Genomic DNA, 17,816 nt, shown 5'->3' with positions numbered 1-17,816 from the left:
TCACCTCCAGCCTGTGGTCGGCTGTGGCAGCCTGTTGGCATCATACAACTGCCTACCACCCACAGTCTAACGGACTAGTGGAACGCTTCCACCATCACTTGAAGTCGGCTCTCATGACCCGCCTGAGAGGACCTAACTGGGTGGACAAGCTTTCCTGGCTCCTGCTTGGAATTCGTACATCGCCCAAAGAGGATCTGCACGTCTTGTTGGCTGAGTTGGTGTATGGCGCACCCCTGGCCGTCCGGGAGAGTTCACACCAGCCCCAAGAGAGGAAGAACCTGCAGCAGTCCTGGACAGGCTATGCAAAAGGCTCGGCAACCTGGCCCCCATACCAACTTCACAGCATGGACGGACCCCGGCCCATCTACCCAAAGACCTGCAGAACTGTAAGTTTGTGCTTGTACAAAGGGGCGGACACCGGGCACCGCTACAGCAGCCGTACAAGGGACCATTCAAGGTGATCAACAACAACGGGTCCACGAACGTTCTGGACATTGGGGGAGAGAGGAGGTTTTCACAGTGGACTGACTCAAACCAGCCCATGTGGACTTGGCGCAGCTGGTCGAGGTTCAGGCACCGTGGGGTGTATTGCCGGTTCTGGGGGGGGGGGGGGGGTGAGTTATGTGGCAACCCACTTTCTGCGCAGGCGAACCGACTCACAAATGGCCAGTGCACGGGGGGGAGACTTTGGTAATGCACCTTTGACGTCATTTCCGCCCGGAGAGGGCGGGCGCTAGGGATTAAATGCCAGCGCCGCGAAGTTTGAATAAACTAGTCTCGAAATGACTTACTGACTGCGCATCGTTATTTAAGCACCGTGTGTAGCACATCGCTACAAGGTTGCGTTTACAGAGGAAGTTCAGAGCAGGCAGGCTGTGAGGTGCAAGGCCATGTGAGGTGGGTTATGAGGACAAATGTCCATATCATACAGGAGGGCAATTTGATTCACTCTGTTATTTCTTTTTCACTGTCCTGGTACATATAGTAATGATGGACCTGTTTCGTCATCGTTATGTGCTGTGTCGTAAGCGATCATCTTTGGCCACGATCGTTCTTGGCAAAGTTTTTCTACAGAAGTGGTTTGCCATTGCCTTCCTCTGTTCAGTGTCTTTACAAGATGGGTGACCCCAGCTATTATCAATACTCTTCAGAGATTGTCTGCCTGGTGTCAGTGGTCGCATAACCAGGACTTGTGATATGCAGCAGCTGCTCGTATGACCATCCACCACCTGCTCTCATGTCTTCACGTGACCCTGATCCGGGGCTAAGCAGGTGCTACACCTTGCCCAAGGGTGATCTGCTGGCTAGTGGAGGGAAGGAGCGCCTTACACTTCCTTTGGTAGAGACGTGCAGTAGCTCCACCCCACTACCCCTATCAGAAGCAGTTTGCTATTTAGTGACTTTCTGCTCTGTGTGACTTGGCCCTTTGTCTCCTATTTGTCAGTTTAGTACGGCTTTCATTACTGAAATACGCGTGCATTCCCAGAGCAACAGCAGGCTCTGCTGGAGGCGCTCAGTGGGTGTAGCTGTATTTGTGAGGGGGTGGGGGGGGGGAGTGTGAGGAATCGTCAATGTCTCAGGTCAAAGCCCTGCATCAGGTCTATGAAGGGTTTCAACCCCAGAACCTTGAAGTTTCTTCCCCACTGTCCTCCACTCTCCCCCATGCTGCTTGGCTTGCTGAGTTCCTACTGCAGATTATCACACGCAAAATGCTGGAGGAACTCAACAGGTCAAGCAGCATCTCTGAACGGAAGTGAACAGTTGGTGTTCCAGGCTGGAACCCTTCATCAGGGCTTAGGCCAATGTAAACTGGCAAGTTTACAGAGCATTTTGCAAGTGTGTTAAGTGTTGTATAACTGATTGTCAGCCTCTTTCTATTGAGTCAAGAGAGGTGTCGACCATAAGATTTGGGAGCACAATTTGGTCATTTGGCCTATCTAGTCTGCTCCAGCATTTCATCATGGCTGATCCAATTCCTCCTCGGCTCCAATCTCCTGCCTTAAATATACGTAACGACTGTTATATACATAACAGCTGCCTGTGGCAAAGAATTCTACAGATTCACCACCCTCTGATTAAAGAAATTCCTCCTTACTTCCATTCTAAAAGGTGGCCCATCTATTCTGAGACTGTGGTCTTGGACTCTCCCACCATAGAGAACATCCTCTTCACATCAACTCTATCAAGGCCTTTCACCATTCGGTAGGTTTCAAAGAGGTCACCCCTCATTCTTCTGAATTCCAGTGAATACAGACCCAGAGCCATCAAACATTGTTCACGTGACAAGCTGTTCAATCCTGGAATTATTTTTGTGAACCTCCTTTGAACCCTCTCCAGTATCAGCACATCCTTTCTAAGATAAAGGCCCCAAACCTGCTCACAGTACTCCAAATAAGGCCTTACTGGTGCTTTATAAAGTTTCAACATTACATTCTTGTTTTATATTCTAGTCGTCTTGAAATGAATGCTAACATTGCATTTGCCTTCCTCATCACCGACTCAACCTGCAAGTTAATCCTTAGGGAATCCTGCACAAGGGCTCCCAAGTCCCTTTACGTCTCAAGTTTTTTTAATTTTAGAAAAATACCATTTAGAAAATAGTCAACCCTTTTATTTCTTCTACCAAAGTGCTTGACTATATACTTCCCGATATTGCCATTTCTTTGCCCATTCTCCTAATCTGTCTTAAGTCCTTCCGTAGCCTCTACTTTCCCAAAACTACCTGCCCCTCCCCCATCTTCATATTGTCTGCAAACTTTGTAACAAAGCCATCAATTCCATCACATAACGTAAAAGGAATAGGTCCCAACACAGACCCCCGTGGAACACCACTAGTCACCAGCAGCCAACTAGAAAAGGCTCTCTACATTCCCACTCTTTGCCTCCTGCCGGTCAGCTACTGCTTTAACCATGCTAGAATCCTTCCTGTAATGCCATGGACTCATAGCTTCGAAAGCAGCCTCACATGTGGCACCTTGTCAAAGGCCTTCTGAAGTATACAACACCAACCAATTCTCCTTTGTCTATCCTGTTTGTTATTTCTTCAAAGATTTCCAACAGATTTGACACGGCAAGATTTTCCCTTGAGGAAATCATGCTGATTACAGTCTGTTTTATCATGTATCTCCAAGTACCCTGAAACCACGTCCTTAACAATCGACTCAAACATCTTCCCAACTGCTCAGGATTGACTATAATTTCCTTTCTTGTGTCTCTCTCCCTTGTGGAAGAGTGTGCAATTTTCCAGTTTTTCAATTTATAATGTTTCTTGAAAAATCATTACCAATGCCGCCACAATCTCTTCAGCCACCTCATTAACCACCTGGGGTGTACACCGTCTGGTCCATATGATATCTACCTTCAGACCTTTCAGATTCCCAAGAATCTTCTCCCAAGTAATGGTAACTTTACACACATCATGCCCGCTGACACCTGGAGCTTCCCCAATAATGCTGGTGTCTTCCACAGCGAAGACTGATGCAAAATACTTGTTCAATTTTTCTGCCATTGCCTTGTCTCCCATTACTACCTCTCCAGCTTTGTTTTCCAGTGACGTGATCTCCACTTGAGTCTCTTTTACACTTCCTGTATCTAAAGACACTTTTGGTATCCTCTTTACTATTATTGTCTAGCTTACTTTCGTTTTCTATCTTTACCACCTTAATGACTTTTTTAGTTGCTTTCTGTTGGTATTTAAAGGTTTTCCAGTCCCTTATGACTAAGTTTTGCTCTATTATATGCTCTTTCTTTGGCTTTTATGTTGGCTTTGACTTCTCTTGTCAGCCACGGTTGTATCACATTGACTTTAGAATATTTCTTTCTCTTTGAGATGTTTATATACCATGCTTTCTGAATTGCTTCCAGAAATTCCAGCCATTGCTACTCTGCTGTCATTCCTGCCTATGTTCTCTTCCAATCAATTCTGGCCAGCTCCTCTCTCATGCCTCTGTAATTCCCTTTACTCCACTGGAATACTGATACAACTAACTTTATCTTCTCCTTCTCAAATTTCAGGCGGACTTTGATCATATATGATCATTCATCCCCAAGGACTCCTTTACCTTAAGCTCTGTAATTATTTCTGGTACATTGCACAACACCCAATCCAGAATAGCAGATTCCCCTAGTGGGCTCAACCATGAGTTGCTCTAAAAAGTTATCTCGTAGGCATTCAAGAAATTTTCCCTCTTGGAATCTAGCGCTAACCTGATGTTTGCAATGTACTTCCATATTGAATTTTTTTCATGACTATTGTAATATTTGTCCTTTTGGCATGCATTTTCTATCTCCCATTGTTACTTGTAGATGACGTTCTTATGACTGTTTGGGAGCAGTCTCCCATTAGGGTCTTTTTACCCTCACAGTTCACTGGTTCTGTCCACAACAATTCAGCACCTTCTGACCCTATCTCATCTCTTACTTTTTTTCTTAGCAATATTTGTATTGTTTTTTAAAATCAGGAAAGCATAGTACAAGGTAGGTTTGTGCAGTACGTAACAAATGTACAGTTCACATCTATGAAAGAGATGCACCCATAGTACAAACATGCTTTGGTTGCCTCCCTGCCCCGACCCACCCCTCCTAATCCCCATCTCCGAGCCATCATTACATTAGCAAAAAGGGTTAAACAGAACCTTTATCCCCACAGAGCTGCATTGGTGTAGAGAAGGTGTATTTTCCTAACACACAGTAACTGTGATATGCTTACATGTCTGAGTTCGTAGAATTTTACCGGAGAATGCTGCAAGTCAGGGAGTTATGTGCAAGGGAAAGGAAGAAAGGATGAACCTTAAGTTTGGCTGGGAGTTCTGAAAATATTCAAGAAAGGGTCCCCGCACCTTTTGGAACTTTATGTCCAAATTGAGAGTTGAATAATGGATCTTCTCGAGTTATAGACTGGACGTGATGTCCGTAAGCCACTGAGCATGGGTGGGCAGGACTGTGCGCCTGGCCAAAAGAGAGGCAAAAGACAGTGTGCCATGTTTGGTCGGACTTAGGTTCGTGTCCCCCTCTTGGGAGGGGCCGAAAAGAGCAAACAGTATTTGGGATAGGGTTTGGAAAACAGCTTTTCCAAGCTGGGGCATGTCCGATACATGTGAATAAGGGAAGCCTCGCCCCTTTTGCATTTGTCGCAGCAGACATTAACATCTGGGTAAATGTGAGGTAATTTAGTTTTAGACATATGGGCCCTGTGTACGACCTTGAACTATAACAGGCAGTGGCGGGCACGTAAAGAGGTTGAGTTAACTAACTTGAGAACTGAATCCCATACATTGTCTGACAGTGAAAAATTTAAATCTTGCTCCCAGGCAGTTTTAATTTTGTCAGGGGGGCGCGCCTCAAAACCGCTAGCTTGTCACAAATAGATACTAGACCTTTGCGCAATGGATTCATGCAGAGAAACATATCAATGACGTTTGTGTCGGGTGCCTCAGGGAAGTTTGATAACAAAGGGCTGATAAAATGTCTAATTTGCAAATATCTGAAGAAATGAGTGTTGGGTAAGTTAAACATTGCAGACAACTGTTCAAATGATGCAAAGCAGTTGTCTATAAAAAGATCTTTAAAGCACCTGATGCCCTTTCTATACCAGTCTTGAAATGTTGGATCATGTATAGAAGGCTGGAAGAGGTGATTATGTAGAATAGGACTTGAAAGAGAGAAGCCATGGAGACCACTATACTTACTGAACTGAACCCATACTCTCAGGTCAGGGTGTGCCTGATAACAGGATTAGCAATTGGTTTAGCCGTAAGAAAAGGGAGTGCGGATCCAAGAAGTGCGGGAATAGAGAAATTCTTAATACAGTTCAGCTCCATTGCCACTCATAGTGGGCAGTCAGATTGGTTGTGGAAATAACCAGTAATGTAAGTGGAAATCATCTCTTTCTAATGATTTAATTTCATTTTTTTTTATCAATAAACCCACGTTGACCCTGCTGCCTTTCTGCCTGTCCTTTTGATACAATGTGTATCCTTGGTCGTTAAGCTCCCAGCTTTAATCTTCTTTCAGCAATGATACAATGATGCCAGTCTGTAACTGTGCTACAAGTTCATCTACCTTATTCCATATACTGCACACATGCAAATAAAACACCTTCAGTTCTGTATTCACACTCTTCAATTTTGTCCGCCTTTTATGTTGCAACTCAGCCTGTTGACTAATTTTGGCCTCTCCTGGCCAGGAGTCTCATTACACACTGCTTCTGTTTGTAAACCAACCACCTCATCTTCTGTACTATCGCTCCAGTTCCCGTCTCCCTGCCAAATTAGTTTAAACACATCTAGCCAATCTGCCCGCAAGGATGTTGGACCCTTCACATTTAGGTGTAACCTGTCCCTTTTGTACAGGTCACATCAATCGCAGAAGAGATCCCGATGCCCCTGCCCCCTGCGCCAATTCCTCAGCCACGCATTCACCTGCCAAATCATCCTATTCTTACCCTCACTGGCACGTGGCACAAGTAGCAAACCAGAGATTACTACCCTGGAAATCCTGTTTCTCTGCTTTCTACCTAGCTCCGTAAAATCTCTCTTCAGGACCTCCTCACCTTGTCATTGGTGCCAATATGCACCAGGACTTCTGGCTGCCCACCCTCGCCCTTGAGAATAAAAACATAGAAAACCTACAGCACATTACAGGTCCTTTGGCCCACAAAGTTGTGTTGAACATGTCCCTGCCTTAGAAATTATGCTGTCTGGTCGCTCTTCAATTCAGAGAAACTGCCTTTAAAACCTCGATCGACATCCTGAATAAAAAGTAGCTCTTCTTAGCACCCCTGATTGTATAGATAGGTTAACTGTTAAGGAGACCTTTTCCACTGAGGTTAGGTGGGACTACAGCCAGAGGTCATGGGTTAAGGGTGAAAGGTGAAAAATTTAAGGGGAACATGAAGGGAAACTTCTTTACTCAGAGAGTTGCACTTGCCAGCGCAAGTGGTGCTTTCAAGCTCAATTTTAATGTTTAAGAGTAGTTCAGAAAGGTACATAGATGGTAAGAGTATGGAGGGCTATGGCTCAGGTGCAAGTTGATGAGGCTAGGCCAGGGGTCGGCAATGTTTACCACTGAAAGAGCCAATATGGACCCATTTTCCACAGAAAAGAAAACACTGGGAGCCACAAAATGAAATAACACTGCATACAACGGGTTTTTTTTGCCTTTATGCTATGTATAAACAAACTATAATGTGTTGCATTTATGAAATTGATGAACTCCTGCAGAGAAAACGAAATTACATTTCTGCATGCAACAAAAACATTTTGAACTCTGAAAAAAAGACGTTGGGTTGAAGGTTACTCCATAGTTAGCCTACCTTGGATCGAAGAATTAAAAGAAAGTGCGCACTGGCGGGTGTCAGGCATTGGCAGTGGTGATGTATATTAATAGCGATAAAAAAACACGTTGTAGCGGTGTGCTACACGCAGCGCTAAAATAAAGACTGCAGTCAAAGGTAACTTTATTCAAACTAAAAAGCCTTGCTTTAAAGCCTCCCTCAACCCGTCCCCGTGGGCGCGGATGCTCCAAAAGACACGTACTCACAAACCCCCATAGGCTATCTCCCTTAGCCGGAACGGTGGCTAATTGTGAGCCGGTTCGGATGTGCCAGGAAATGGTGTCTACACAAAGTTTTCAGATTGTACAAGATCACCATAATCTTCAAATTTCAAATTACATTTCAAAAGCTAACAAACCACGGGGAGCCGCATCACAGAGATGAAAGAGCCGCATGTGGCTCCGGAGCCGCAGGTTGCCGACCTCTGGGCTAGGCAGTTTAAATAGTTTGATATGGACTAGATGGGCCGAAGGACCTGTTTCTCTGCTGTACTTTTCTATGACGCTTGAGTCCTGATGAGGGGTTTTGGCCCAAAACGACTGTCTGTTCCAATCCATACAGAACAGCCTGACCTGCTGAGTTGCTCCAGTATCATGAGTGTGTTTCTCAACCCAAAACATCAGCTGCTTATTCCAGCCCATTCAGAGCAGCTGGACCTGCTGAGTTCCTGCCGCGTTACATCTGTGTTGTCTCAGCCCAAAACATCAGCAGTTTATTCCTCTCCATAAGGAGCAGCCTGACCTGCTGAGTTTCTCCAGCATTTTGTGTGTGTTCCTGTCTTTTAAGAATGCTTGTAGTTCCCTCTTTAGTCGAGGTGTTGGGCCTGATGCGTCCGTGATCGTCAGAGTATTTTCTTACCTAGTCGATTCTGGGATGCAGAAGTGCATTTACTGGAACTCGATACAGGCCAGGTCACTTGCAGTGGATTCTGTTTGCCCTTGCCTGCTTTGGGCACTGCAATGAGTGATCAGACCTGAGTCTCCTTGTTCTTTAAGACATTGGTCAGAGGGCCGCAGCTCTTGGTCTGGTCATTATCATTTACCTGCTTACTGATTGTTTATTGAAGGTTTAAGATGGAGGATGTCCCTCCAGTAGTGATTTTTATTTTTACACACACACACACACACACACACACACACACACACACACACACACACACACACACACACACACACACACACACACACACACACACACACACACACACACACACAGACACAGACACAGACACAGACACAGACACAGACACAGACACAGACACAGACACAGACACACACACACAGACACACACACACACAGACACACACACACACAGACACACACACACACAGACACAGACACACAGACACACACACACTATTCTATTCCCCACTCTGGCCTACCTATCACCTCCCACTGGGTTCCCTCCTCTTTCCTTTTCTCCTATGGTCCACTCAGTCTCTCCCATCAGATTTCTCCCTCTCCTTTTGCCTTTCCCAATCACCAGGCTTCACCTACCACCTTCTAATCAGTCCTCCTTCCCCTCCCCCCATCACCTTTTAATTCTGGTATCTTGTCCCCTTCCTTCCCAGCCCTGAAGAAGGGTCTCGGCCCGAAACATGGACTATTTATTATTTTTCATAGATGCTGCCTGATCTGCTGGGTTCCTCTGGCATTTTGTCTTTGGTTTATAGGATGCTGTGATTGATTTTATAAGACTCCTGCCATCTATTATCAGCTTACTATAAGGTAGCTGTTACTAGGCACTTTCTGATTGAGTTGGGCAAAAAAGCCTAGGCTGATTAGCAAACACGAGGAAATCTGCAGATGCTGGAAATTCAAACAACAACACACACAAAATGCTGGTGGAACACAGCAGGCCAGGCAGCATCTATAAGGAGGAGCACTGTCAACGTTTCAGGCCGAGACCCTTCGTCAGGACTTGGCTGATTAGCGGCTGTGCTTAATAAGATTTCTTTGGTGATTTTGGTGACTAAGTAAAGTCAAGATCTGGTTAAGGTATAATTTTTTCACTCTTCTGACAGTATAATTTATTTTGCAGCATGTTAGCAGAGTGGCTAGCACAATACTTTACAAAATTCAAAGTAAACTTTTTATCAAAGTACATCTATGTCACCATATACAACTCTGAGATTCATTTTCTTCTGGGTGTTCACATGGAACCTAGAACATAGAAGTCTTTAGCACATTACAGGCCCTTTGGCCCATAATGTTGTATCGGTCGTGTAACCTGCTCTAGAAACTACCTAGAATTACCCTACTGCACAGCCCTCTTTTTTTTTTAGTTCCATGTACCTATCTAAGATTCTCTTAAAATATCCTATTGTATCGACTTCCACCATCATCGCTGGCCTTGCATTCCATGTACCCACACTCTCTTTGTGAAAAACTTACTCCTGACCCCCCCCCCGTACCTACCTTCGAGCCTTAAAACTATGCCCCCTCATGTTAGCCATTTCAGCTCTGGGGAAAAAGCCTCTGGCTATCCACAGTAGGACAAAAAAACAATAGAATCAATGAAAAACTGCACCCAAGGACTGGCAACCAATATAAAAAAGACTATTTGTGTAAATAGAAAAAAAAGACTTAATAATAAATAAATAAATAAATAAATAAATAATAGTGAACATGAGTTGTACAATCTGAAAGTGAGTTCATAGGTTGTGGAATCAGTTCAGTGTTGAGCTGAGTGAAGTTATCCAGTCGGGTTCAGGAGTGTCACCGATCGGGGTTCTATTTCTGCTGCCAGTTAAGGAGTTTGTGCTTTTTCCCTGTGGCCACATGGGTTTCCTCCGGGTGCCCTGGATTCCTTCCATATTCAAATCACATATGGGTAGGGTTAGTAACTTGTGGGCGTTCTATGTTGGTGTTGGGAGCTTGACGACACTAGCCGGCTGCCCCCAGCATGTTCAGGGACCGTGGTCGTTGAAACAAATCCCGTCATTTCACGGGATACTCAGTGGCCACTTCAGTAGGTATACCTGTATACCTCATTAATGCAAATACCTAATCAGACAATCGTGTGGCAGCAACTCAGTACATAAAAGCATGCAGAAATGGTCAAGAGGTTCAGTTGTTCAGACCAAACATCAGAATGGGGAAGAAATGTGATCTAAGTGACTTTGACTGTGGAATGATTGTTGGTGCCAGATGGGGTGGTTTGAGTATCTCAGAAACTGCTGATTGCCTGGGGCTTTCATTCACATCAGTCTCTAGAGCAGGGGATCCCAATCTGGGGTCCAAGAACCCCTCGGTTAATGGTGGGTATCCACGTACCCCTCGGTTAATGGTGGGGTCCACGTACCCCTCGGTTAATGGTGGGTATCCACGTACCTCTCGGTTAATGGTGGGTATCCACGTACCCCTCGGTTAATGGTGGGGTCCACGTACCCCTCGGTTAATGGTGGGGTCCACGTACCCCTCGGTTAATGGTGGGTGTCCACGCACCCCTAGGTTAATGGTGGGTGTCCAAGCACCCCTAGGTTAATGGTGGGTGTCCACGAACCCCTCGGTTAATGGTGGGGTCCACATACCCCTCAGTAAATGGTGGGGGTCCACATACCCCTCGGTTAATGGTGGGGTCCACGTACCCCTCGGTTAATGGTGGGGTCCACGTACCCCTTGGTTAATGGTGGGGGGTCCATGGCATGAAGGAAGTCGGCAACCCCTGATCCAGAATTTACAGAGAACAGACGAAGAACAAAATTTTGCAGCCAGTGAGCGTCAGTTCTGTGGGTGAAAGTGCCTTGTTAATGAGGGAGGTCAGAGGAGAATTGGCAGACCAGTTCAAGTTGACGGAAAGGCAACAGTAACTCAAATAACCACACGTTACAACAGTAGTGTGCAGAAGAGCATTTCTGAACACACAGCACGATGAGGATGGGCTACAGCAGCAGAAGACCAGGAACATACATTCTGTGGCACCGTATTAGGTACAGGAGGTATCTAATGAAGTGGGCACTGGGTATATGTTCCAATGTGACAAAAAGCTAAAGTCAGTCTCTCTTAATGAATACGGTGATGGAGGAAATGCACAGTGAGTCTTTGCCGCTAGTGCTGATGGATGGAAGGGGAAGTATTGGTGTGTAAGTGCTGTTGAGTATCAGACGTCTGTCTCGGAGGGAAAGGAGACTTTTAACTTCAGCGCAGCTGACACCAAATGAATAACCCATGTGAGGATCTGCAGCTTCAATCTCACGCTGTGTTTATTGTTGGGTACAGCTGCAATGAAAAACTTGCTGGGAGCAGCATTATAGGCACAGACTCAAACAACAACACACAGGGCATAAGTTAGACACACGTCAGTGAAGGAAAAAGGCTGTAAAGCAAGACCCTAGTGCAAAAAAAAAGCTGTAATCAGAGACCTGTCCATGGTGGTCCATTACTGAGATGTTACTGGGATTATGCAGGTCAGTTGAATCTTACCTGTTATCCATGATCAATCCTGTGGCTATCACCTTCCTCTGCCTCGACCCACTTCCTGTTGGTGGTACGGTAATGTAGCAGTTAGGAATCTGCATAGGTGATGAAAGATTAGGGTTCAATTCCCACTGCTGTCTGTACAGAGTTTGCACGTACTCCCCGTGACCACATGGGTTTGCTCCGGGTGCTCCGGTTTCCTCCCACACTTCAGAGACGTACAAGTTAGGGTTAGTAAGTTGCGGGCTCGTGACGTTGCCGCCAGGAGCCTGGCGACACTTACAGGCTGCCCCCAGTGCAGCTTCCGGCCGAGTCAGTTGTTGGCACAAACAACACTTTCCGCTGTATGTTTCGATGTACACGTGACAAAGCAAATCTAATGTTTATGATTGTCAGACTCCAGTATTTCATTACTCGTTGTTTGTCTCTGTGAACTTGAACCTCTGCAAACTCTGCAGCCTTCGTGCTAACATCTCATCTGTCCAATGTCCATTATCCTTGTGTCCGCAGACCAGCGCTGACCCTCCCAGGATCTCCCACCTCCCCATGCTCAGAGGGAGTGCACAAGGGCCACATACAGATGGCACCTGGAGTTGGTCCGTGGAGCTGAGAGGCAGCAGCTTTACTGAGCCGCCCAATCTCGTGAATCTTCACTGCACTCCCTCTATTGTAATCGTACCTTTCCTTGGTTAGAGAGACCAGACACCTCCCTTCCTGCATAACCTGGCAGTCGTGCCAGTGAGTTTCTTTCTCGGGGTATGTAGCCCAAGATGGTGCACAGTGCTTCTGCTGTGGTCTTGCCAGTCATTGCTCGGGTCACACCGGATTTACAACACTGCCCTATTTTGTCCTACCTTCTGTACTACATTCACAATCGACTCGATCTTCCCCACTGTGAGGCTGAAACAACAGAGAGACTCTTAAATAGGCACATGGATGAAGGAAAAATGGAGGGTTATGTGCAATGCAGAAGGGAACATATGTTCAACATGAGGTACAGACTCAGTGGGTTTAAAGGCCACGCAGACTGGGAGACTGTTTCGCTGAACACCTACGCTCTGTCCGCCAGAGAAAGCAGGATCTCCCAGTGGCCGCACATTTTACTTCCACGTCCCATTCCCATTCTGATATGTCTATCCATGGCCTCCTCTACTGTCAAGATGAAGCCACACTCAGGTTGGAGGAACAACACCTTATATACCGGCTGGGTGGCCTCCAACCTGATGGTATGAACATTGACTTCTCTAACTTCCATTAATGCCCCTCTTCCCCTTCTTACCCCATCCCAGATATATTTAGTTTTTTTTTCTCTCTGCCCATCATTCTGTCTGTTCTCCATCTCCCTCTGGTGCTCCCCTCCCCCTTTCTTCTCCCTAGGCCTCCCGTCCCATGATCCTTTCCTTTCTCTAGCTCTGTATCCCTTTTGCCAATCACCTTTCCAGCTCTTAGCTTCATCCCACCCCCTTCAGTCTACTCCTATCATTTTGCATTTTCCCCTCCCCCTCTTATTTTCAAATCTCTTACTATCTCTCCTTTCAGTTAGTCCTGACGAAGGGTCTTGGCCTGAAACGTCGACAGTGCTTCTCCCTATAGATGCTGCCTGGCCTGCTGTGTTCCACCAGCATTTTGTGTGTGTGGCTTGAATTTCCAGCATCTGCAGATTTCCTCGTGTTTACTTTTGAAAAACAGGACTGACTGGTCTTGGCAGACATTTAGGTTGGTATGGGCGAGTTGGGCTGAAGGGCTGTCTCCGTGCTGTTTAGCTCTTGAGAATTTGCAGAAACTTCTGACCAATGTCACACACACTTTACAAGATTCAAGTTTATTTGTTGCATTTACATCTCAGTATACAGTGGAAAATGTGCTGTTTGCTTTTAACAACCAACACACCCAAGGACATGCTTGGGGTGGGGGGGTGGGGTGAGAAAGCCAGCAGTGTCGCCAGACAGTCTGTTGTATTTATCGTTAGTATTCCTCAATCTGTCATGGTTGTACATCCTGAGACCAAGATGAGTATAATGGTGATCTTCCCCAGCAGCTCCCTCGAACAATATAAATCACAATCGGACCTCACTTGAGTGACATTGATTAAGACTTGAATGTCGACTCAGTACACTCCCCCTGCACCGAAGTGTGTTGGAATTATTTTAACTACAGTCAGGAATGCTGTTTCCTTCTCATCTGAAGGACGCCATTTCCAACTGCGGCCATCCCTCACTTTCTGCTGCTCCAGGATTTAAACACACAACCTTCTGACGAAGGATCAAGGGTACCCGGCTGACCCCAGCAGGTCTGTCACTCTGTGTACTTGCGGGCGAATTCTCCCAGCTTTAACCATGAAGTGTTGCAGAGGTTTCAGTGGTGAGTTGTGTGGAACAGAAACTGCAAGGTATCACCCTGCAGAGGATAGTAAAATCCCCAGGGTCTCCCTCCCCCCTATCTGTGACATTTACTGGCAGCCCTGTAGACAAAGGGCAGAAAGCGCTGTTGAGGATTCCTGCCACCCATCCCACAATCTCTGACCCACTGCGCCAGGAAGGTGGCACAGGAGCATAAAGACTAGAGCTGCCAGATTGGTTGACAGCTTTCTCCCTCAGGGTGTGAGATTAATGAATACCCTGCCGCCACTGAGGTCTCCTCACTAGTACAGCAAGCTGTTTAGTGCTTCATGCACAGGCACACTATTTGAATCATATTTAATTAACTTGTATCTGGTAATATTTTTGTTTATGTGCTGTGTACGATATATACCCAGAACAGTACAACACAGGAACAGGCCCTTCAGCCCACACTGTTGTACCGCACCAGCTAAAGAGCAAATCAAAAGCCTCCGAGAACTAATGCATCCCACCTACACCATGTCCATATCCCCCCCCCCCATCTTCCTCACATCCCTCTGCCTATGAAATGTCTCTTAAAAGCCCCTGATGTACTTGCCTCTACCAGCATACCAGGCAGCACATTCAAAGCATCTACCATTCTCTGAGTTAAAAAAAAACTTACCCCTCACATCCCCCTCGAACCTTCCCACTCTCACCTCTCAATGCAGGCCCTCTGGTATTAGACATTTCAGCGCTGGCTCACAGTTACTGCCTGTCCACCCTATCTACGCCTCTCATAATCTTGTAGATCTCTATCAGCCTCCTGTGCTTCAGAGAAAACAACCCAGCCTTGCTTGCTCTGTAAACCAGAGAGCTTCCTGCTAAACCTCTTCTTCACCCTCTCCAAAGTCTCAACATTCTTCCTATAGTGGGGTGTCCAGAACGGTCCTCAATACTCCAGATGTGGCCTAACCAGAGTTTTATAAAGTTACAACATAACCTCTTGGCTTTTGAGCTCAACCTGTATGTCTTGTGGGTGTACCGCGCTCCTGAGGAACATTGTTCCGTTTGGTTGTGTGTGTGTATATATATATATATACAGTCAGATGACTACAGTCTTGAACTTGAGTTTTATTGTGCACAGACTCTGAGCTCATTGAGTCACAAAGCTATTCTTGGATAAAGCAAGTTCCCTGTTTTACAGAGCAGTGAAACTGATAATTTGACATGCTTGGGCTTTTACAGATCATACTGTTCAGCTTGTTGAATGGTATTCCGAGAAATAACACCAGCGTTTTTAATTCAGTGCAGGTGGTGGATGGTCATACGAGCAGCTGGTGCATATCACAAGTCCTGGTTATGTGACCACTGGCACCAGGCAGACAATCTCCGAAAAGTATTGATAATGACACTGCTCAGAAGAACGCAATGAGAAACCACTTCTGTAGAAAAAAAATTGCTAAGAGCAATCATGGTCAAGACCACGTCATAGAGAAGGGGAATCAACATGTTTATTTCTTTTGATAAACACTAGCCAACTTGCCGAGTTCTTCCAGCGTTTTGTGTGTGTTGTTAAGATTTCCAGCACCTACAGAATCTCTTGTGTAAAGAATTTTGCACTTTCCTCACTTATTTATATTTGACAACAAATTTCATTACATTTGTCAGGGCTAGTACACCTGAACCCTTAATTCCCTGGTCTTCCTGACGTTACACAACACAGCTGAACATTATGAGTTCCAGTGAGATTAAAGGGAGTGCGGATGTGCTTTGAACCTAGGGCCCTGGAGAGTTCAGAGGGAGTGCTAGTGAGCCAGGAGCTGAACCACTGGGATTTCCAAAGAGTAGGTTACTGTATCATTGAAAAGCAGCACAGTAGAGCAGTGGTTAGCGTGAGGCTTTACAGTAGCAGCAAACAGAACAAAGTAGTTCACTTCCTGTTGTAATGTGAACAAGATCACCGGAGAGACACTGAAGATAGTGGATATAGAAATGTTCTATCCAACAAAAATGAGCAGCAGGCATCATACTGAGAGCAGGCCTCCCGACCCAATTCTATTTGTGCTGAAGATCAAAATAGCAGCAGGACAGTTCTATGGTTACATCGTATCTACAATGCTTCCTTTGAATTACATATAAAGTTTTCACATACCTGCTTCACACCCGCGCTCTGGACACCCATAATGAATATTAATTAGCTTTATCAGTCCACCGGAGTCCACAGCTTCAGGACAACTGTTGTTCAGGGCGGCATTTTAAATTGAGTCCACGCTCATGTCTGAAGATTGGTTGCTGGTGAAATCATTATTTGCTATATACCCTGACTGCAGAATATGCCCTAGCCCCACTGTCTGTGAGGAGTTTGTACATTTCCACTCTGATGCATAGTTCCCTTTGGGTGCTCTGGTTTCGTCCCACATTCCTAAGATGTACGTGTAGTAAGTTGTGGCCAGAGGCACAATGACACTCGCAGGCTGGCCCCGGCACTTCCTTGGACGGTATGGGGACTTAGCTGCAAACGATGCGTTTCACCGTTTGTTTCGCCACATGACAAATGAAGCTAATCTTTAATCCTTAAGAATTGCTGCCGCTTTGAGGGCACAAATTAGATGCCCCGCTCCTCTCCACGTTATTTCAGTAACAGCGCGTCACGAGATGGGCGGCGCGGTAGCATGTGACTAGCATATCGCTTTACAGCGCTGGCAATCAGCGTGTCAAAGGTTACAGGGAGAAGGCAGGAGAATGGGGTTCAGAAGGGTAATAAATCAGCCATGAACAAATGGTGGTGCAGATTTGATGGACTGAATGGCCTAACTTGCTCCTGTGTCTTCATGGTGTTATTCATCTACACATATTAGGGGTAATTTAATGCGGCCAATCACCCTGCTAGCCGGCAGGTCCTTGGGATGTGGGGAAGAAAGAGACTGCCTGGAAGAAGGCCATGTGGTTACGGGGAGCAGGCGCGGCTTGTTACGGGGAGAAGATTCAAGCAGTGCCAGAGGTCAGAACTGAGCCCAGATGCTGGAGCAGAGAGAAAGCAGCTAGAGCTTCTGGTTCGCGGGGACGCTATGCACGGTGTGTTTTGGCACTGGCACATCATTAACTTACAAAGGTTCGTCTGTTCCGTACAGGGAATAAAGTGTGTTGAAGATGTCCAAGAAGCCTCCGAGTAGGCGGGGTATTACGTTTGAAGTGGGTGCTCGCCTCGAGGCACGAGATCGACTGAAGAAATGGTGAGTGTTGTGGGTCGGAGCCACTGCTCTGCTCAAAGCCTAAGGCCTTGCACAAAAGTAAAATTGGCTCCTGTCAGAAAGTACTGCGATATTTATTTTCCCCAGTCTGCACAGTCAGTTCATCTACCCAGTCTCGACATTTGAAATTAAAATTTATTTGAATCCTGCTTTGTGTACAGCTGTTCTTCACAAGTGCGAGCTGCTTTCAGCACCAGAATTATCACTGCACACACAAAATGCTGGACGAACTCAGCAGGTCAGGCACTACCCATAGAGAGGAATGAACGGTGGACTTTTCGGGCCAAGACCCTTCAGCAGCAGAATTTGCTGCCTGATCTGCTGAGTTCCTCCAGCATTTTGTGTGTGTTATTCCAGACGTTCCTGTGTTGAAACACTGAGGAGAAGGTGTGTCCTGGGTGGTAGGGGTCGTTAATCCTTTAAGTCTTTCAGCTTTTAAAGGTTTGATAAATTTCTCTTTAAGAAATTAAGGCAAGTTGCAGGAGGAGGGGT

At 46.0% G+C, this 17,816-nt stretch overlaps 1 protein-coding gene across 5 annotated transcripts in view; it reads left to right on the top strand.

The window, feature by feature from the left end:
* LOC132399936 (PHD finger protein 20-like) overlaps positions 1–17,816 on the top strand; it is a 100,203-nt gene that overhangs the window by 9,963 nt on the left and 72,424 nt on the right. For all 5 annotated transcript variants that reach the window (XM_059980891.1, XM_059980887.1, XM_059980886.1 and 2 more), the window contains exon 2: positions 17,205–17,306. In XM_059980891.1, the coding sequence (XP_059836874.1) occupies positions 17,224–17,306 (83 nt within the window). In that variant the 5' untranslated portion in view covers positions 17,205–17,223. The remainder of the gene's footprint in view (positions 1–17,204; positions 17,307–17,816) is intronic.

Source organism: Hypanus sabinus, chromosome 9 (assembly GCF_030144855.1).
Source record: "Hypanus sabinus isolate sHypSab1 chromosome 9, sHypSab1.hap1, whole genome shotgun sequence".
Taxonomy (NCBI): Eukaryota; Metazoa; Chordata; class Chondrichthyes; order Myliobatiformes; family Dasyatidae; genus Hypanus; species Hypanus sabinus.
This window is presented reverse-complemented; position numbering and strand designations above follow the sequence as displayed.